This window comes from Cinclus cinclus, chromosome 6, assembly GCF_963662255.1.
Source record: "Cinclus cinclus chromosome 6, bCinCin1.1, whole genome shotgun sequence".
Taxonomy (NCBI): Eukaryota; Metazoa; Chordata; class Aves; order Passeriformes; family Cinclidae; genus Cinclus; species Cinclus cinclus.
In genome coordinates, this window is record NC_085051.1 from 12,613,023 (window position 1) to 12,634,759 (window position 21,737).

Consider the following 21,737-nt stretch of genomic DNA (forward strand, 5'->3'; position numbering starts at 1 on the left):
AGTTAAAAAAAAAAAAAAAAAAAAGAACGAAAATGAAAAAGTGATGCTCGTCGGAGGGAAAAAGCTTCGATACTCTGCGTGTGCTTCACAGCCCGTACGAACAACTTTTCCGCGGCATCGCGAAGCTAAATGACAAGATAAAGCACAAAGCCGCGCCAGCTCAGCGTTCCTGCCCCTCCGTCGCTCGGCCGCGCGTCCCTCGCTGCGGCGCCCGGCGGGGACGGGCCCGAGTCCCGCACGCTGCGCCGGGGGGCGGCCGGGCAGACACAGGCGGCCAGACAGACAGACAGACAGACAGATGTACGTTTTAAAGAGGATGGCGGGAAGCGCGGCTCCCGGGGGGCGGGGAGGCGGGAGCTGTGCCCGCCTCGCTCCCACCCCCGGCCCCGCCGCTGCCGCCGCCGGGCGCTGGGAGGCGGCCGCGAGTGCCGCCGCCGGAGCCGTTCGGGGAACGCCAGCGGGCGAGCCGCACTTTTACCTTTTCTCTCTTTCTGCCGTCCTCGCCCACCATGCCGCGGACGCCGCTGCCCGCGGGGGACGAGCGGCGGCTCAGCCCCGCGCCCTTCTCTTGAGGGGATGCGGGAGGCGCGGCCGGGACGCAGCTAGCGCGACCCGCGCCCCTCCGCCGTCCTCCCCCCGCCGCGTCCCCGACCACCATGAGGGAAGAGCGAGAAGCTGCGGCGGCGGCCGCCTCCCCCGGCGGGGCCGGCCGAGCCCCGCAGCCCTGCCCGCAGCCGGACGGCGGCGGGGCGGCCGGCCCCGGCAGCGCGGAGAGCCTGCGGAACGGATACGTGAAGAGCTGCGCGACCCCGCTGCGGCAGGACCCTCCGAAGAGCTTCCTCTCCTTGCTGCTCTTCCCCACCGCCCCCTCCTCCCGGGCTCGGCTCGCCCTGGGCGTCCTGGCCGCCGCCGTCCTCTCGCTCCTGGCCTTTCCCGGCCGGGGCAGCGCCCGGGAGCAGCAGGACGGGAGCAGCTGGCGGAGCCCGCGGCCGCTGCACGCCTTGCTGTGCCTGACCCGCTGCCTCAGCCCCCTCTTCAGCATCGCCTGTGCCTTCTTCTTCCTCACCTGCTACCTGGCCGGCGGCCGGCGCGGGGAGCACGGCGGCGGCACGACCCGCTGGTGGCTACTGGCGCTGCCCCTGTGCTGCTACTCGGGGGACTTCGTGGCGCTGCAGTGGCTGCTGCCCGCGGAGGGGCGCGAAGAGGAGCCGCAGATGTTCCTAGGAAGGCTCCTGACGGTGCTGGTCTCGGTGGCGGCGCTGACCCTGCCGCAGAGCTCCCTGAAGTTGCGCCGGAGCCTCCTCGTCCTGCTGTTCTGCAGCCTGGTGTGGCTGGTGTCGCTCAGCAGCCTCCGGGCGCTGCCCCCGGCGCTCGGGCCGCTGCTGGCCGGCACGGTCGGGGTGGCAGGCTGCCTCCTGGCATTCTGCGGCGGGGAGCACGGCATCTTGTCGGCGCAGAGCCGGGGAGCGCACCACCAGCATCACCGCCACCCACGGCTCCCCAGCGCGGAGGAAAAAGTGCCTGTGATCAGACCCAGGAGGAGATCTAGCTGCGTATCCCTAGGGGAAACTTCGGCCAGCTACTACGGCAGCTGCAAAATGTTTAGGAGACCCTCGTTGCCTTGCATTTCCAGAGAGCAGGTAGGTTTCTCCGAAACTTGAAGGAGAAACTTTCGGAGGAATGAGCGCCGCTCCATATCTTTTCCTGACTGCTGTGTGTGTCTGTGCTGGATGTCTGCTCGCTAACAAACTCCTGCTAGAGGAATGGAGGAGAATGTTAGTCCCTTAGCGGGTACCTCAGCTCGGTTCTGCACAATCGATACAACCCTTTATTTCTGCGTGGGTGCTAAATCATAATAATGTGTTTGCTGTAGGGCAGAAGGCTCGCTCGCTTTTTGTGCAATCTCAATTATTAAACAGCAGTTCCTATTGATTAGAGCAAAACATCAAACCGGTCGGCTTCAGCTATCAGTTACCTTGTTATTTTGTTTCTTTTCCGAAGCCCCCCACCTCCTCCGCGTCTGTCAGCCTTCCCGAGAGAAAGAAACCACAGCTTTCTGAGCTGCTCGGCGCTTCTGGTTCTTCCCGCTTTCTATCGGCAAAATCATTGCCAAGCGCTAAAGAAATACCTGTTTGTGAGGGGTGCTATTTATCGAACGTGGCGTTGTTTGAGTGGCAGCTGTCCTTCTGCCCTGCACATTACTGTCCTTTGTTCCTCCCTCTCTCTCAGCCCTGCTCCTCGCTCCACCTAAGTGAACGTTAGTTTTGGGTTGATGGGTTTCAAGAAACTTCTTTTTACTGAAGAGAGAGAGCTGTTCAGTAGGGGCTGGAGGGATGCCCGAAACGCTCAGTTTTCTTGAATGGAACTCTGTTGGTTTCTACCTCCCGGAAAACTTTTCAATGAGTCTTGTTTTTTTGTAGCGTAAAACCCCCGTGCGTGTGGGGGAGTTTGTTTTTATTCGGGCACTTGCACGTCAACTGCAGGAGCATCGAGTTGTGTTGGAGCTGGCCCGAGGCTGCTGCAAGTGGATTATCAGCCCCTTGTAGGGAGCGAGAATGAGGGGAGTGTATTTAATGAACGCTCAAGTGAGCAGTTTCTGCGAAGTGATGCTTGCTGCAGAATACCCCGTCTGCTACTGTCGTGGCTGGCTGAAACTCATCGGCTCCAAATGAAAATTTCCAATTTTTCCTTGACATTTGTTCTATAGTGCAGGTCTTGTGATTGACTGTGAGTTAGGTCTGAGGAAATGCGAGGTGAATCTGAAACGGTGGAGTAGTTTTTGAGCATTGCCCCCACACCCCCTCCCCCCCGAGTTTGCACAACAGAACAACAGAATTAACAGTAATTGTTCACAGTAATTATTAATTACTGTGATTAATACAGTAATTGTTTCTGCATAAAAGGTTAAAATGGAAGCGTGCTTGACAGTCTTCAGAAATAACTCATTCAGTAAATTGCAGATTATCTAATGCATACAATGAAAGAAACATTAACACATTTTACTAGCAGTTAAGATATGTAGGGACTATCATATAATAATTTACTTTCTCTGCTCCCTTCTGGATAGCAAATGCTCTCTTTTGCTGTCACATTTGTCTGTAGCACAGAAATATCAGAAGATGTGATTTCATTAACCTTTCTAGATGATAGAAGATATTTGTTCATATGCAAGTTACTAAAAGCTTCCTTTGACGTTCGGCTCACTTCTTAAAGGCATGTGCATATTTCAAGCTAGGGCATTCATTATTCTTCAAGTAACATCATAAATGTCAGCTACAACTAAATATGTATAATTTATTGGCAATGCTTAAATCATACGTGTTCATAATAAAATGTAACTTTTTGGTAGACTTCCAGAATTTGATATCTTTGTTATCACTAGATGTGAACAATGAAGAGATATGAAGTTCTTAATTTTCCTAATAATCTATTATGCTTTGCAATAAATATTTGTTCCTTGATAAGCACAATTTAAATGAGATTCACAGATACATGTTCTCTGCTGTATTTTATATGCAGTTTTACAAGGATAACACAGGTTAAATCCTCTGATCTCCTGTCTGACTTGGAGAGCGATCAGACATTGCAGAGCTGATAAAACATGAATTGTTTGGGCAGGGTTAGGGAGAAGTAAGCCCGTAATGTGTGACTTTATTTGAATAAACAGTACAAAGTTTTTATATTGCTTCCTTGAAACTGAAGGAATGTATGTACTTAATGCTTTTCAGAGAGCATCTATTGTGTGGCTTTTCTTTATGGTCTCATTGCACATTTTGCAAATATTTATAAAGCAGTACAGTGTTTTTTTCCAATATTAATATTTCGTGAAGTTTAAGGAACATTGTTAGGAAGATGCTGCTGGTGCATCATGACAGAAATACTTTGATGAATGGGAGATAAGTTATTGTGATTCTATTAGATGTATTTTGTGTGATTGTCACAAACCTCTTATATGTAGAAATTTATGTCAAGTATAGAGTAGCAGGTCAGTTGAGTACCCCAAGGATCATCTGGTCTTACCTTTCTTGGCAAAATCACTGTCTAGACAAGCTGGCTCAGCACCCTGTCCAGCTAAATCTTAAACTTGTCCAATGTTGGGGCATCTTTACTTCTCTGGGGAGATTATTCCTGTGGCTGATTGCTCTCATTATATTAAAAACATATATAATTTTGTGTAGATTTTAGTTATTATTTGATGAAAATATGAGAATGTTAGTATTGACCTTGAATTTTCAGTAACATATTCGTTTGAAGTTACATGTGCTCTCTGTCTAATTAAGTATACAAGAAAATAATTGTGTTTATTTTATTGATTTTTTGGTTTTCTTCTGCCAACAATTCCAAGGGGTCTGTGTGCTTGGAAGGGGTGGGAACAGGATGGAATACTAGCACACAGGGGAATGTGCAACCAGCAGCACGTGCACATAGAAATTGGATGGAACTATAATTTTTTTTTCTGGGGTACAAGTGGAAAGAGGCCCTGTAAGCATGATCCTGTAAAATTTGAATAATCCTCATGACAAATACTTAAGGTATTGCTTTTTGGACTTCAACAGATGCAGGAACTATAAGGCTGGAAAATTGATAAAAGTAGATTATTCTTACCATTTATGTATCTACATCTACTTTAGCCATCAAAGTATCTAAATTTATGCTGTGTGTGTCTTTTGTCTAGCAACAGAGTCCGAGATGGGAGGAAAGAAACTTGAACAAATTATGTGTCTATTTTTTTAGATAAGCATACTTAAATGCCAATATCAAAATATATAAATATATACCAAGGGAAGTAATATGACTAAAATTATGGCTAAAATTTTGCAAAGGCAATGCCTTTTATAAGCTCTACTATATTAATACTTCTGCCACTAGAAATTGATATGATTTTAACAGTAAACAGGCTGTTTGTGTTCTTACTTCAGTATTCATCTTGGACCTAGAGAGGAATGGCAGTAAGACTGCAGTATTGATTGGTATTTCAAATTTTGTGTGGGTTATATTTTGACTGCATGTACTAATTGAATGCTAATCTCTTAGTTCTACCTATTGCTACTGATATCAAAGGGTTTATCCTTATTGACTGTTGCACATTGCACACTTAATTTTATAATCTTTTTTTGGTCTGAAAGCCAAATCAGGGAATCTAAAAGGAGCTTGTCAGTTTTGCAGACCTTGTAAACACTATGTCCTGAAAAATATGGTAGTAAGACTTTTTTTTTTCTTTCACCTGATAGTGGACATGTATATGAGCGCAAACGACTATGTCTTACCCAGGAGCTTCTCAGAATCCAGAAAGAATATTAATCTTTTTCCTTGAGTAAAGAATAGGCCTTCATAATTAAATACACATGATACGTGTCCAAAACAGTCGACAAACAGAGCTGACACACTTTTTCTGGTTATCTGACTAGGTTCAGGCACGTAGGAAAGCTGGGATATTTCATGGACAAAGACTGCTTTCATGTTGCACTCTGTTCATTACCAGAAGAATTGTCTGGTGGTTAGGGTTGGATTGACCATCACCTCTCCCCAGTTTCTGTTCCAAGCTATCTTGTACCTTTCATTACCTTAGGAACATCAGGACTTGACTTCAGGACTCTGAAATATCTGTGTAACTTGAAATTAACCCAGTTCCTTATTTGCTCGTGAAATTTACATCTCTGTCTGTTACCAATTTGTGAAACAAATTACACTTTGTCCTTAAGTTTTCAGGGTATAGGCTTCCTAGTGCAGAAGCTGTTTGTTCATGTGCATTTTAGAGTGTCTTAAAATGGTTAAACTCAGACACTTTGCAGCCCAGAAACAGGTGAACCTTTACCTGTTGGGCACAGCCAGTAACAAAACAGAATTCTCCTTGCTGTGTTTGACAAACCAGCTCTTTGCTATTTGAAGTTTCCCCCTCACTATTCCAATGACTGTTAAGCTGTACCTGCATGGCAAGATGTGTTTCTGCTGTTCACCAAACCTTCCTGTCCCAGGTGTTGGTCTTAGGGAGAGAAAATCAAGGTAGCAGTGTGTGTTGTGCTGTGAATGGAATCAGTTCCAATGGGATGCAGCTGAGTGTGAGGAATGTGCTAAGAGAAGGATTACATGGTGAAAGCAACAGACTTGGAAAACTGCTTCTGCACCCATGTTTTGGATGAGTAAGATTCTATTGTTTCTGTCTGGTTCTCTTGGACATTGACAAAATATTTTGAGTTGGATGAAATGTGAAATGAGAAGGCTCTTGGTAGAAGTTCTGTATTTCTCTCCTCCTTCTCTCTCTCCTCCTTCTCCCTCTCTCTCTTGGAGTATTATACCACAAAGAAAGGATGATTGAATCATGGTTTACCTGTAGAGGGGTCAGAGTTTAAGATGCTATCCTCTGGCAAAATTTCACCTGGGACCACCAGGAATGATAAAGAAGGGTTTTAGGGAGACCGAATGCATTTAAGAAATCTGTTAGCTAAGTTTGCCTTAAGCTGGCTTTTAGATATCCAAGACTTAGTGGCAGTTTATATTCTGCATAAGTAAAAACAGGCAAGAGTGTCTCTGAGCTGTCTGTGTAGCAAAGGAGGTTGACTGTTGCTTCAGGTGTGTTTTCCTGGAAAGAAAATATAAGTGGAGAAAGGAAGGAGATCAAAGGCCACTGCTGTGGAAATGCTAGAGAAATTAGTTGGAAGGTGAGGGAAGCATGTTACAGAGCACTAGTAGGAAAGAAATGAAAGAAACTGTGCGAGACGGTTCCAACAACTGCATGATTGACTGTGTTGAAGGAAAACAGCAGAATAAATTGCATAAAGTACTAAAATTCAGCTTGGAACAGGAAGATGCCTTAAGTTTATGAAAGAAACTTGTAGAGATGAGAAGCAAAAGGTGCCCAGAAGAGTCTCTAGAATGAAAAAGAGGGGGCAGCCTCCATGCTGGGATTTGTGAGCAGTGTGTTCTGGGAGGTTAAATATGAAAGGGAAGAGAATGGCAAGAAATTTGGTATATTTTCCTGAGAAAATGACTCATCTTTTGACACAATATATGCCTGATAGTACTATTCTAATAATTGAACTTGAACAATGGAACAGATTGTAGTATATTGGCCTTACAAGATCAAATCCCAGCAAATTTTATGAAAAGAAACATGAGAGGGAAGTGAAGAAACCCCATGGAATATGGCCCAATGCAGGGCATGTCTGCAGTGTGAGCTGAGCTCTCACAATCCCCATGACAGTGTCTCATGTCACCAGTGAACACCAGAATGATGCAGGTGGGGTGGGGAGTCTCTCTCAGCCTGGGCCCTGTGTGACATTTGATTGGAAACTTATATTTCCAGAAAAAAAAGCTTTTTTTATTCCTGTTTGTCTTTTTCTGATACATTAAAATGAAAATTTCATGCAGCTTTACCACCCTCAAAAGAAATCCGAACAAAGCTAAATACAGCTGTTAGATGATACCAGTTGCTGAAGATGGGAAAGAGAAAATCTTCTGCTTTTGTGCAAAGATTGGGGATTACAGACAGGAAAATTGGGGGATGAAGTCTGTTCTATTGTTGATGTAAATAGCTCTGGAGGAAAACAGATGAGAAACTTCTGTCTGCCAAATGAGAAAAGAGAGGACAGAACACAGAAGGCTGCAGACATAGAATATTTTGCTGGAATCTCACTGATTTTTCCAGGGTAAAACTATGTGGAGAGCAAGTTGAAAGAATTGTTGAAGATGAGAATAAAAGAGAGTGAAAGGAAGTGTTAAATTTCAACATGTCCTTTCCAGTGTCAGAAAACAATGCTTAACAAGATGCAAGACACTACAGAATAATTTTTAATGGTGAAAAAACAACAAAAAAGGGGAAGTTTCCTGCAACTCAAAGCAGAAATGAAAATTTAAGGTTAAAGCTAGGGCTTGGATTGGTCAGGGCAGATTGCAATGTCTGAGTGATTGTTACTGAGGCATGGAAAGGATCAATAACTTTAAGAATCCAGTGGCTGTAGAATTGTGCTAGAGCCTTCAAAACAGACAGGAGCCATGGATGTTAATAAATGAGAGTTCACAGGGTAACAAGTAAACTGGCAGATGCTGATATTTGGGGAAGTGTTACCGATATTTGTGAAAGAAATAGGTCAGAGAACTCTGTGCTTAAGGAAGACCAGTTAAGTGAATGGCCTTATTGATGAGTGTGGCAAAACAAACTGTTCTAGGAACTAGAAGGGCCATAACAAGGCATGACTGCTGAAACAAAATGTCAGCTTCCAGAGCAGTTTTGCTTTTGAGACTGGATCATTCAGCTGTGGGGAAGGATATCACTCATATCAACACGGGCAGCTGGTGAGGAGTAAGTTTTATGTGTTGGGCCATCCTTGCTTTTTCACACAGAGCTTTTGTAGGTAGCACATTCCTTTGATACAAGTGCAAATTTACAGGGAGAGGGACAGACCAGGGCGCAGATACCCAAGTAGTTTGGTTTTTTTTGTTTTTTTTTTTTTTTTTATATCCCTCCATTTGTTTGATAGTTCAATATTTATGAAAAACGGGGCTGTTATGCAGAACATTTGTGACCATCAGTGCTCGCTTCAGTTTCTACAGGGGCGTGTGAAAAAACCTGGCACATTTCCAATTCAATGCCTGATGAAATGGTAATGTTGACAAGTTTTGTTACCCAGTATTGAGCTGCCAACCTTAATGTCCCATTATGCAAACCCGAATACCTTCCCTAAGTCAAAGGCATGTTTGCAGCAAATGTTCCATTTGTTGTTCACTTCATAAATAAAAAGTTTGTTTTATGGAACATGAAAATTATATTTTCCCTCTATAATTTACTATTTTAAAATTATTCAAGATATTGTAGAAAGGGTACCGTATGAGGCTGTATTTGAGTGCTTTGGATTTGGCTGTGGGAGATCTTCCCTCTTTTATGAGGAAAATCCCAGGCTTTTTGGCACGAATAGCATGACAGGTACGCTGGTTTAGTTGCGTCCGTGCTGATGGTGGTCACAGAAATAGGAATGGGTTTAATTTGGGCTGAGTTCGTTCACTATGCCCAAAGCAGCCAGTGCTGCTCCCCCGCCCCAGGGGAACTGTACCTCTGAGTGCTGAGGATACAGCAAGCCTGGGTCACACCTGCCTCTTAATGTCTTATGTCACGATGGTGTTGTCAGCGGAGCTCATCATGTAGAAGGAACTTTTCTAACAGTGTGTGAAAGCTTAAGTTAGCAGAGGGAAATTTCACCAGTTTAATTGAAATAACAACTTAATTATGACTCCCTGCATAGACACTATGGTTTTACTGTGTCTCTTTAACCTTCATTACCGGTCATGCTTCATTTGTTTTTGGTTAATTAACACCCTTTAACAAGATAGGAGCTAAATTGAAGGGTAAAAAAGACACTCTCATACTAGGCTTAATGTCTACATGCCTTTTTTTCCTACTGTGTCTCAAAACCTAAGGCCTGTGTTTCCATTTAGGATCTTTTTATTTTTCTTGGAGTCAGTAGATATTACATGTTCAATCACAACATATTTTTATTTATTTATTTTTCCTCCTAAGTATTGTGTGATACCTGTTAGCATTTTCAGGAGTATAATTTTGTTCTTTCTGCCTAGTAGATTCCCTTAAAAGAATTCTAAATTTCTGAGTGCTCTGAAGTTACTAATTTAAGAAGTGCAGGGTTTTTTAAATGAGGGTTTTTTTTTTTCCTAGTACCTTCTGGCTGTCCAGAAGAGCTTCCATCCTTTCACAGAAGTTGTTGATACACCTCCTGTTTTTGGACGTTTGCTGACTGCTCACCAGTGACCCTGGGATACCTCCTTGTCTCCTGTGTGACGGCCAAGGAGCCTTTATGACTTTTCTCCAAGACAAAGATAGAGATCTGTATTCATAGGGTGTCGTTAATAGTTCATAAACCCAGTGTCGTGTGTGGTTTAATGATGCTACCTTAAAAAAAAAAACAAAGAACCCAGGAATGTGTTTTGAGAGAACTCTTAAATTATTATTATGTTGATTAGTGTTCACAGTGGCCTTCTTTTCATTCGATTTTCCACCTCCACAGTGTAAAATGTGTAAATACACTCACAGGCTCTTCCGTACCTGCTCTTGCAATTCCACAGTTTCCTACATATTCCCCCTCCCGCATTACACCGTATGAACTTAAATTTCAGTTTATTTAAACCGCATTTCTGTAGATTGAAGCAATTATGTTCCGACGTGTGAGCAGAAAGGGAGGGAAATTTGTGTTGAAACCTGGAGGTGTGATTAGCAGGCTGAAAAAGTTGAGATCCTGCTGTGCCTGTGAAACACCATCTGCTCTGGCAGCGACTGCCCTGCAGGAATTGGCTCAGCTGGAAGGAGTAAAGGCACGCTAGCACAGTTCTCTTGGCCAGTCGGATCTGCAAGAAGCAGACTTTATTTTGCTCAGGGAAAGATGAATATTGGTCCAGGTTTTACTGTTTCCACTGAGATTGTACGTACAAAAAGGCACTGAGACACAGATGTAAATAAATCATTAATGATGGCTTGGTTATTCCTAACGTGTTAGTATAGGGTAGAGCAGTATATTTCATATCTTAACTAAAAAATACAAGCAAGCTTGTCGTGTCCAGCCTGCATGTGTCCTCTTGTCCTTGTTTCAGCTAAGTGCATTTTTGGGGCAGCAGAGTATCCTTTTGGGGATCACTGGAACACGCTCACAAAGCAGATTTCAAATGAACCTTGCAGTGAGAGAATTACCATAGATTATTCACACAGATGTTTAGGCTTCTAGTGTTTACTTTTTAAAATTTTTGTTTGTTTAGTTGGTTGGTTTTTTTGTTTAAATAGTAAAAAAGCTTCAGAATGTTACTTAAGATCTTTCTAATGATTAAAGAACTTTAATATGTCTGTCTGAAGTTAAATTGAGCTATTACCATTATGCAAATGACATCTTTTTGCTGTTACAGCAAAGCACAGTTGAAAGTATTTTGATTATAAGTATCTGTTAGCTTATTTTTAGGCAGTTGTAGAACGCATTAAGTAGATCTTTTAATCAGCATTTCTTGCTATTTTTTATTCAGCACAGCAGAATATTTGTGCCCTCATAATACAGAAAGTCTAATTTTCCCTTCTGTTCGGAGTCTCTGCTTGAACAAGTTGGATTGAGAAGAAAGAGTTTGTAACAGCTTTTGTGTTAATGACCACTTTTTTTTTTGTCACTGCTGTTACTTAATTTATTTTTCATAATTGGTGTCTGTTCATTATATGCCTGAGAATTTCAAAGAAATTAAAAAATAATAAGTTTGCAAGTGATTTTCTATGGTGTCAAGATGAAAATAAGAAAATGGGAGTAGATGAGCAGAGGCAGATGCAATGCTGGCTATTGCTTTAAGTATGGTCTGTGTTTTCAAATCCTCTGAGGCAATGACTGTCATATCAGAGACATCTGCAGAATGGTCTGATGAAAAAAAAAAACAGTACTTCATTCTGTTTGTGATGGACAAGAATTTTTTGTGAGGAGCAAAAATCAGAAGTAGATGAGAGACCCTAAGCTTCAAACAGTCTTGTTAAAAGTGAGTAAAACTCGGTGCTTGCATGTAGAATTTACATAACTTATTATTAGGCATAACATTTCGGGACAAATTAAGTTAGAAACTGATATTACACCTGTAAATATGAAATTGATATCTTGCTTAGGAAAGTGTCTCACATCTTAAGAAAATATTTAAACTCCGTTTCATGTAATAAGCAGATGCCATTTCAGGTATCTGCAAAAGTCACCACAGCTTCAGTAGTGCACCTCTAAAGGTACATGTAATCCTGGGTAATTTGTCTTTTATAAGAATAGTTGCTGTTAAAATCTCCCTTCTAAAGATTTGTAACTCTTCCATGCTTGCCTTAATGCATGTTCTAGTAGGAAGCTCCCTCGAGTCAGCAGAGCACTTAAGCTTTCAAGTGGAAAAGAACATGTGTTTTGCAGTGTTTAAGGATTGAGATTATAGTCCTTACTTGTTTAAAAATTCACAGACTTAATGTAATTTATAACTTTTACAAGTGTTAACAGTCTTGAATGCATTCCTAGAGCTATGTTTCTTTCACCTGTCTGGTGATGGATAGGTTTGGTGTGCCTTTAGAAGCCACATTTTTATTTTTTTACTGTTTGGGCCTTGAAAGTACACAGAAAATAATTCTCCAGGAGATTAACATTCAAAAGTAAATTGCTTATTTGCTTGTCTTTTTAAAAAAGATATATTTTTTTTCTCTTTGTCCTTGTCTTTAACTTTTCTTCATTTACAATAACTTGACCACCTCTTCCTACCAGTGTGTTCTTTCTTTGTTATAAGATCAGTGCTATAGTTCAGTCCAAAATTGTCCAAAATGTCTCTTTCACCGGAGATATGAAAATGTTCTGACTCAAAATACTTTAGTATTTGGAAACCTAGCAATTAAATTATTGTTAAAAAAATTATAGAACATTTTGTAATGTATAACTTTTAACACAGAGGAATTAAATATTTATTTGTAGTTACAGCATTAAAATGCTTCTAGAATCCTTTCCTTGTAACTGTCCATTATTGAAAAGTTATATACAGTTCAGCTACATTCACAATGCTGCATACATTTGTTTTTTACTTTCATGCATACCTTTTACTTTGATACTTTATTTTATTGTGAAGTTCTTTGTTCATTTTGCTCTTTCAGTTCTGCAGGTTAGATGCAAAGTACTCACTGATCTGCTTCCTTTTCCATAAGTGCAACTGCAAATTTATTTGTCAGATCTGAGCTCTTAAGATGTGGGCTTTGGTGGCTGGGAGCTTGTTTTTTGCTGCCCAAAGAGTATCTGCATGTGTTGAGTAATTTCAAAGCTCAAAACAATCCCCTGTTTATTTCCTGGATGGAGGGGACAAAGGTTTTCTAGGTTGGTTTGGGGTTTGGTGTTTTTTTGGATGCTTTTTAAAAAATTTTTTTTTTAAGAAGACTAAACCTTTAGAGATCTTGTTTATGTTTTACCTTGCTCTCTCCTATTGTAAGCAAGTGAAGAGGGAGGAACAGGAGTAGTATTGACTCAAGGGCTGCAGTTGTAGCAAGAGGAGCTGGCTGACTAATGAATTATCATGTTACAGTTCTTAAATCATTAGGAAGAATGGAATGAGCTGTGCCTCAAAAAATAAATACTGAACATCTTCCTCCCATCACTTCACCGTTAAAAATGGAGATAAAGACTCAGAGGATTTGTAGTTGTCATTGTACTTTCCTGCAGTGTTTGAGAGCTACAGGAAAGCTTTGCCTGATCTGTAGGGTACTGACAATGAATTTAGTTGAGGTGCTTTGTTCTGATTACAGCTTGGGTTGTAACAGAATCAGTAGGAGCAGAAGAATATTTTTTGTCCTGATACTTTGAGCTTTATTTACCTCCATTAGGCCAGCACATTTAGGTGGATTTTCACAGAATTTTTCTTTCTTTTAAAATAAATTCTGAACTTTACCTCCAATATATGAGCAATGCTTTGGTTCAACATATCTGTTAGACGTGGGACACAGCTGGGAATCTGTCTTTTTCTTCCCATCAGCTCTGGTTCACTCTCCAAGACATTCTGCAGTGGTACCCCTGCAGATTTCAACAAGAGAGGTAAGCCAAGAAAAAACAGAGTTAAAAAGGACAGCTAGTTCCCTGCCTTGCTCTTGCCATGAGCATAATTTGGATTGTCACCTATCTTGGTGACTAGAGCTGTATTTTTCTTCTTGTGTCCCAGAGTGTAGCAGGACACAGAGCTGGAGAAAACTACACTATGGTGGTGGATTGCTATAAGAGAGAGAACAGTTCTGAGGACTGTAAAAGTACTAAGGCAGTAGTATTTGGATAGATTTCCAACCCTTGTAGAGGCTTTTGTTCATATTTGTATATAAATATCTTTCAGTGTCCTCTGACAGAACTTGTATGTGGATGTTTTCCACACCTGGTTCTAACCCACTCACCTAAAAACTCATTTTATGGAAGATATCCTTGGCAACCATTTTATGTTTTACTTTTGGAGAACTTGTCTGAGCCCTGAATCCCATAAGCTAAAGCCATCACTTTTCTCAGGGCTCCCTAATCCACTGCTGAATACAGTTAGGGTGGAAATCTTCTGTGCCTTGCTAGCCTGTGCTTTGCTTCCCTCCCCTCCAGGGACATTAGGGTTTCTCAACATGCCTTGTGCCATCCCAGGTTTTCTGCTTATCATTGCCTCCTCATCCCTGAAACTGCTTGATCTCATTCTGGAATTTCCATAATCACATACCAGACTACTTCCTTTATTTTTCTTCCTGAGCTAGCTTTCCATTCAGTTGAGGAAAACTATCTATGGGTGAAGAAAATGTTTATTTCTGTTTTTCTTCTGCCTTCCTACAAATTATGTGGGTACTGTAGAACAGAGGGATAACATAAGAGGAATGCAGGTGAATGGGAAGAAGCTAAGAAGTAATGCAGAGAAAAATCTATATTAATAGAGTAGAAAAGCCTACTGATGGGAACATCTGTATTTTGAGAAATGCACCACTGAGATGGTAGCAAACAGTTAACTGCTGAATAAGCTGGAGCGTTGATCATGTTGTGTTAACTTTTTTGGTTTTTTCTATTCTACAGGAGTACAGGTTACAGTGCATAAATGCATACTGCTCTCAGGAGTTTTATTTCAGGCTGCTCCTTTCTCTGTACCCCTGGCTTTTTAGCCTAAAACTTGTTATTTTATATTTTGGTATATTGTTACATTCTGATACTAGATTTGAGCAGGAAAGCTTCTCAAGGAAAAAGGAGAAACACACTGTGTTAGAAAGAATGAGAGTGCCAGTTAGTGGAAAATCAGGATGTTTTTGATCTCCTTGCAGAGCAGTTCTGGCGTGATGCAGACTGGCCCCTGGGTGAGTAAGCTTTGGGGAAAGGAATTCTGAGAAGTCTCTGCCATTGCCTCCTGCCTGCACCTTCACAATTTCGCTACCCATTTCTCTTTGGTGGTCAGGAAGCTGCAGTGACAGGTTGTTCTGGCTGGCTGCCTTCCATTTCAGAATGCTAGAGGGGGATTTCCCATTTGAAGAGCACTGAGGAGCTCACCCTGTGAAGGGGAGAGACTTTTTCACCTGTAAATTTCCTGTGCATTTTTCCTTGTGGTGAAGAATTGCCCAGAATTTTTAACAACAACAACAAACAACAAATTACTTTTATCTCACCTTTTTGCTTTCTTTGTGGCCCACAACTATTCCCATAGTATAGAAAAACAGTTGTTTTTTACACCGGATAAGCACTGATGTCAGCACAGAAAAGCTCTGTGCTGAAAATAGTTTGTTTCATGTTTATTCATGTCCTGAAATGACCAAATTAAAATTCACATATAAGAAGTAAACTGTAAAATAATCTATTTTTTGTGTGTCCAACGTACTGCCAGAAAGGCCAGCATTTTTTCTTTTTTATATTTTTTTTTTCTACAGTATCTGTAACTTCCCTGCACACTGGTGAGGTCCATGCTCTCTACATTTTTGTAGATGGAAATGTGAATTTTTTTTTTTTTTAATTCCTTGGTGTATATACCGTTTTTTGATAAATTTTAAAAGTATGTTTGGTACTTATAAATGAGCCTACAGCTGCTTATAAATGAATCAGTATCTATTTGAATTGAATGAGAAGCAGTTTGATAGATAATATTGATATTTGCATACTTTAAGTGTAGTATACAATCAGGAACATTCTGTAGCTATAAAGACGAGATCAGAAATACATATAAATTGTTTTATGTAAAGCCTGTAGGCGACTGATTTTTTTAAAATTTAATTTGTGGCCGAAACTTTCAGCAGTGCAGATACAGATTACAAATTAAAATATAATTAAAAAAAAAAATTAAATTGTTTTCCTTCTCGATTAAAAATAGAAAAGGCAGCGGCTGGTGAGTTGTGAGAAAATTCAACCCCTTGAGCAAAGCCTGGCTGTAAACTTAGTTTGAGCTGAGCTGGGCTAAGAGCAGAGGTGTAAGGTAAGGGTTAAGCTGAGCGTTGCCCTGGCTGCTGAGTGAAACAGGATGCAGTGACTACATTGTCAGACTGCTGCTGTGAGTGCAAACAGATGAGGAAATGCTGGATCAGGCACTTCAGCAACTTGGGCTGTTCCCTAGGAAACCGCTTGCGTCACACTCGCCAGCAATTAGCTTACAGTTCTTTTATTTTTTGATAGTGTTGCAAGCTGAACTCGCCTGCTACAAAAGGGAAAGAAAGAGCGGCTCCATCTCAAGCCCTCTCTCCTGGGTGACTGCGGCTCAGGAGAGTTTGCCCGGGAGAATTTTTCAATTTATTTCAACTTTCCGTGCTGTTTCTGCAAAGAGGGTTGCGGCTGTGCTCGGTTCTCAAAAAGTGTACGGTCACGTTTTTGTGATCTGTATGAAAAATGACTTTCCCTAGTTGCCAAAATTAAGCGCTCTGCGAGTTTCACCAATGTTTTGGATATCGCCACCTTTTCCAGCAATTAGGCTGAAGTATTTTTGTGTGCTACATATTAAAACATAGTTTTCAAAATTAATGTTACCTGAGGCTTAACTTCTAAAGCAAAAAGATTTTATTTCCAGTGATTACCTAGCCACTGATATAAACCAGTTAGTGTTGAAAGCAGCGTGTGTTTTATCTCAGAAAATCATCATATCTTCTGTATTTCACTTAAAAACTGTAAACAAATTTACACTAACTGGTTTAGTATTGATGTATACTGTTAGTATGGGTATATGGCCTCGTGGCTAGCTATGGCTGAGTTTTTAGGGAAAAATCACAGTGTGGCCAACAGGTTAAACCAGAAGTGTTTGTGTTTTTATTTTTCCATGAATTTGTTACATAGGCAAACGCACAAATAAACTTAGTTGTAAACAAACTAGAATTATAGTACGTAGCTGGAGGCCAGAGCTGTTAAAACATCAAGGTTAATACAGAATACACGTGATCCTCAGTTTGTGCAATGCTTAAAAAGTCAATATAATTTAAATGTTTGGATGCTTGGAATTTCAAATTATTTTCAAAGATTTTAATCTTTATTAAAAGCATAAAGGAAAAAAGACAACCAAGCAAATGACTGAACCTTCCCAATTTCAAGCCCTACTTTCCCTTCCCCTTGCCCCCCCCAAACTCTTGGATACAAGAGTTGAGTACCTTCATTTCTGCACACTTATGATAAATTGCCTTGTCTGTGAGAGTCTGGCAGCCCACGCTCTTAGGGCATTTTTTGGACTGCAGGCCAGTGTCATTTATGGTTAGCTGGTCACTGGGGTTGCATTCCAAATGGTGATCACTGCCTGTGTGGCCTGGGACCTTTGTACAGGTTCTTCTCCAATTGTATTTTACTGAAATCTAAAAAAAAAAAAAAAAAAAAAAAAAAAAAAGGTGTGTAGGTAGGTAGAACACCAGGGGTTTATTGGCCATTAAAAAGGACGAGCTGCAGGTTTTGCTGATATTTCAGAGTAGTTTGGCTGCCTTGCCCAGCCTCACTAAGGCATTGTCTGTGGCCACTGCTTGGTAAGGGCTGTATTTGGTGTGTATTTGTATTGGCTCAGCTGCAAGATGTGAAGTTTTACTGTTGAAGTCAATGGGTATTTGGACTTAAATCTGGGTGATCAATAAAGAGCTAGTGTAGGTGTTAACAAAGCAAGATGTGGAAATCGCAATTTTTAATTTTGTCCTTCATTCTCTTTGCCCCTTCAGTTCTGGACATTAAAATGGAGGCTATGGTGTTATCAGGTTGAGTTCAATTAAGTCCTGTAATTCTGCCAATTTTTAGGGCAATTCCTGCAAGTTATGCAGTACATCAGGCATATTGGATATTTTGTTTTATCCTGGTTTAGTATTTTAGCTCTGTAAGTCTTGTCAGTTTTCCTTCGATGAAGGAAATGGGAGTTACATGAACACATACTTATGTTTCTGCATAACTTTTAATATTATTTAATAATCTGTATTTGATCTTCATTCTGGCACTTGTTAGCTATTTTCAAACTGCTTTTATGAGCTGACAATACTCAGTTGTTGTTTTGTGGATTCTCAGCCAGACTGTTTGGTACACATGCATGTTTCAAAAGATAAGTCTGTAATAACAGATGGAAGTGGATGCTACTTGGCTATTTCATTTTTCAGGCACTACAATAAGGGATTGCGTGCTTTTTCAGCAAAATCAGTGATGTTTTGTCCAATTCCTGGGGAAACATTTGGTTTCTATCTGTCAGTGTCATGAAAAGTCAACTTTTCTCATACTGCTTGTTCTGTGAACCAGCCCAAATAGGTGGGTGCTATGAAAGAAAAGGGATTGAGGTCTCTGTCATCTCCTACTGCTTGTGATTTTTACAAATCAGCAAAACATTTTTGCAGCTCTTAAAAACTATTTTGTAGACAATTCCCCTGAAAACGTGAAGAAAGTGGCTGACAATCCTTTTGGGATGTGTGAAGCTAAAATGGCCAGCAGTCAGATCACCTTGCGTGTAAAGTTTTGTTTATCAGGAATGTTACCATGCTTTTCTGACCAGCACAAAGGGGTGTTTTCTTTGTTTTGTGTCCACATCATATTCCTAAATGACAATTAGAATCCCTTATATGGGCAGCATTTTAAAAATAAATTAAAATAAATAAATAATAATAATAATTTTCATTGTCTAATTTGAATAACTTTCTTCCAGGTCTTTTTATTTTCAAGCTATCTTTGCCGGGAATTTTTTTTTTTATTTCCATGTAATCATTATGATCAATAGGAGGAAGTATGTAGATATATTTCTGTTCTCTAGACCCTTTCTCCTGATACTAAAATATCTTTCTTATAAATAGGAAGTTTTTCTACATCTCCACCCTAGAACATCACAATTTCAGTCTGTGATAAACCTGTCATTGGGCTGCTTTGTTTGTTTTGGATTTTCAGAGGATAAAAGCTAGGGGAAATAACAGAGAGGCATGCCATAGCCATCTCTAAATTTTCCTGGCATGTCACAAGTTTTCCTTTACTATTTTGTGATTTTCAAAGTTTATTTATTTGCTGGGTCCAAGTAACTAACTTGTTCCCAGTTTCTCCAGTGTTAGGCTTCCTCCCAATGTGTTTGGCATCCACACAGAACTTGAGTCCTTAATTAATCAATAGAATGTAACAGTTTGCTAAAATCCTGTTGAACAGAGAGCTCATTTCTCCTTCTCATTGCTCTAGATTACACTTGCAGATGATTTTTCTCAGTCTTCATATTCCACTACAGTTTCCTTCTGGGATAGTAATTTTATAAGCATTTTTGAGTTAAAGTGTTATTCTCTGTATATTTTACCTATTTAGAGGAAATGTTTTTGTTAAGATGCACACTGGAAGCCAAGATTTCAATGGCTTTTAAAATCAAGGCTTTAACTTTTCTATATCTCCTTCCTTTCTTCCCACCCTCCTTTATGTATTTACTTTTTAAAAACTGGAGTGCTGATCTCTTGTATTTGTTTCTGCTATATTTTATTTTTCCTCCAGTCTTCCTTCACATACCGGTGGGGTTTTTTTTCAGTTTTTTTTCTTTTTTTGCCTCTTTTTTCACTTATAATACTAGCAGCAGAACCAAGTAAAATGTGTGGTGCAAGAGCAGGTTTTGTTGGTTGGGAGGTACAATTGCAGTGCAAGTCTTGATTAAAATTATGAGTTCTGAGGTCAGAGCATATTTTTTTGGTGCTAAGAACTGTGTCCAATTCAGATTAGTTTCTGTACTGTCACAAAAATTGAATCTTTTTCTGTTGACCTTTGGACATACAGTTTCTAATCTGATCACCTCTACTCAAATATTCCGATTCCCTGAATGCTTTATGGCACTAACACTGAGAGGAGTGGTCTTTCCCAGCCCTGTCTGCTCATTCCTGCCCTGGCACCCTCCCCCATTGTGCTGACACAAGCATTCATGAGACTACACAGTGAACTAAATTGGGGAACTAATCCGTGTTAAAAGTAGTCAGTTCTTTTTTGTAGCTCCCTGCCACGTGTCTGCATGAAGGCTTTTGCTGCAGAAGGGAGGAGGGAGTCACCCAGGGATGGGAATGAGCAGAGAGGGAGGGCAGGGCTGCAGCTTTATTGTGCCCATGCCAAATTGTGCTGATTTAAGAGAACTAATGGCACTGCCGTGTAAAGAATGGATGTGTTCAGAACTTAGCAATAAATCAGTCAAAAGAGCATCCCCTCGTGTCCAAAAGCCTCAGTATTTTTTAGCATGTCTTGAGTGAGCCATATATTCTGCATTGTCTGCTTGATGTAAAGGAAGAAATTTTAGGCTGAAATATGGCACACAGGTAGTTAAAATTAAGCAGTTGCAGGCAAATGTGGTAGCGTGCTTGCAATGTACACAAAGTTTTCAAAAAGGCTTTGAATGGAAGGGTGCCGTTTAGATATTTGAGACTTGCACATAAATGGAGCAGGGGGTTTGTTTGAAGAACAAATTAAGATCTGTGTGGTCACAGACAGAATCATGCTGCATTGATACATCAGTACAGAATGCACTGGTAAATGGCACATGGGAGTTAGGCTCTTCCAAACACCAGAATATTTGGCACTCTTTTAAACCAGTGCTTTAATACTGTTCTGTTTATGTGAAAATTCTTCATAATTCCTGGAGCGAAATAAAACGAAAACTTTATAAAACTGTAACAACACTTCTGTGAGTCACCTTCTGAGTCTTGGACTCTCATCAATTCATCATGCTTTCATCTGCAGGGCTAAGTCTGTAATGTGGTAGTGAAGAAAATCTACTACCTGGGGGTGCAGAAGTGGAAATCCTCTCATACTGAGGCAGCAAGTGTCTGTCCCTCTGATGCTTCTACGTGATGATTTTTCTGACTTTTGTTGGTACCTGTTGGTACTTTTTGTTGGTACCTGTAGTTCCAGATAAGTAAGTTGTTATGGTTAGGAAGCTTCTATCCAGCTCATTGTAGTAAGCCTTGTCCTTGGCTCTTAATTTTCACATTGCTAAAAATTCTCACGAGACAGAATTAGGAAATATTATGAAAATGTCAGTTTCTCATTAATATTTCAAGCCCAGGCTGAATTTCATGGGACAAATAGGTCCTATGACTTTGTTCCTACCAGTTCCTTTGTTCCATCCAGTTTGCAATTTTCTATAAATTGAAACTGGGCAATCCAATCGTGTATTGCTTACTGCTTTTATAATAACTCCTGGTCTCTGTGTGTTATGTTAGTTTTGTTGAGTTATCTGCTTACCTATTCTGTCACCCTTCAGTAGAATCACTAGTGTAAGATGCATTAAGACACCAAGCCAATTTTTTGCAGAAGGGATGGGGAGTGGAGATTGAAGCAAGAGCACCACGTGTCTCATTTCAGCTTTTGAACAAATTCAGCTGCTGAGGAATAGAGAGAAATGACTTTAGGTATCTGCTTCTTTTGAGAACATTTTGTGTTTTCTTCTACTGTCTGCTCAAGGTTTGTGATCAAAGAGAAAATTGTGTGAAAACATCTGTGGCCCTGCTGTTTGGAATTGTTAGCTCTATTCTTTTAGGAAATCTGAAATCTCAAATCTTGTGTTGTGCAACTAATGATGCATTCCTAATGCAAGGTCCGTTACTTATCACCTAATTATTATTATTATTATTATTATTATTATTATTATTATTATTATTATTATTATAATCTTTTAAAATGATGTTCAGGAAGATAAGGAGGAAATTTGCTCTTGATTAAATTCACATTTTTTTAAACCAAAACGTTAACAAAAATGTTGATTATATAGATGAAGACAAAGATCAAACTCAAACCTGTGAGAACTGAGAGGGAAGTGAAAAATAAACTGGAGAG

The 21,737-nt window shown here is 40.5% G+C and overlaps 1 protein-coding gene across 2 annotated transcripts in view; it reads left to right on the top strand.

Annotated features, from left to right (window-relative positions):
* Positions 1–504: 504 nt before the first annotated feature.
* Positions 505–21,737, top strand: part of PDE3B (phosphodiesterase 3B) — an 82,462-nt gene continuing 61,229 nt past the window's right edge. For both annotated transcript variants that reach the window (XM_062494683.1, XM_062494684.1), the window contains exon 1: positions 505–1,640. In XM_062494683.1, the coding sequence (XP_062350667.1) occupies positions 657–1,640 (984 nt within the window). In that variant the 5' untranslated portion in view covers positions 505–656. The remainder of the gene's footprint in view (positions 1,641–21,737) is intronic.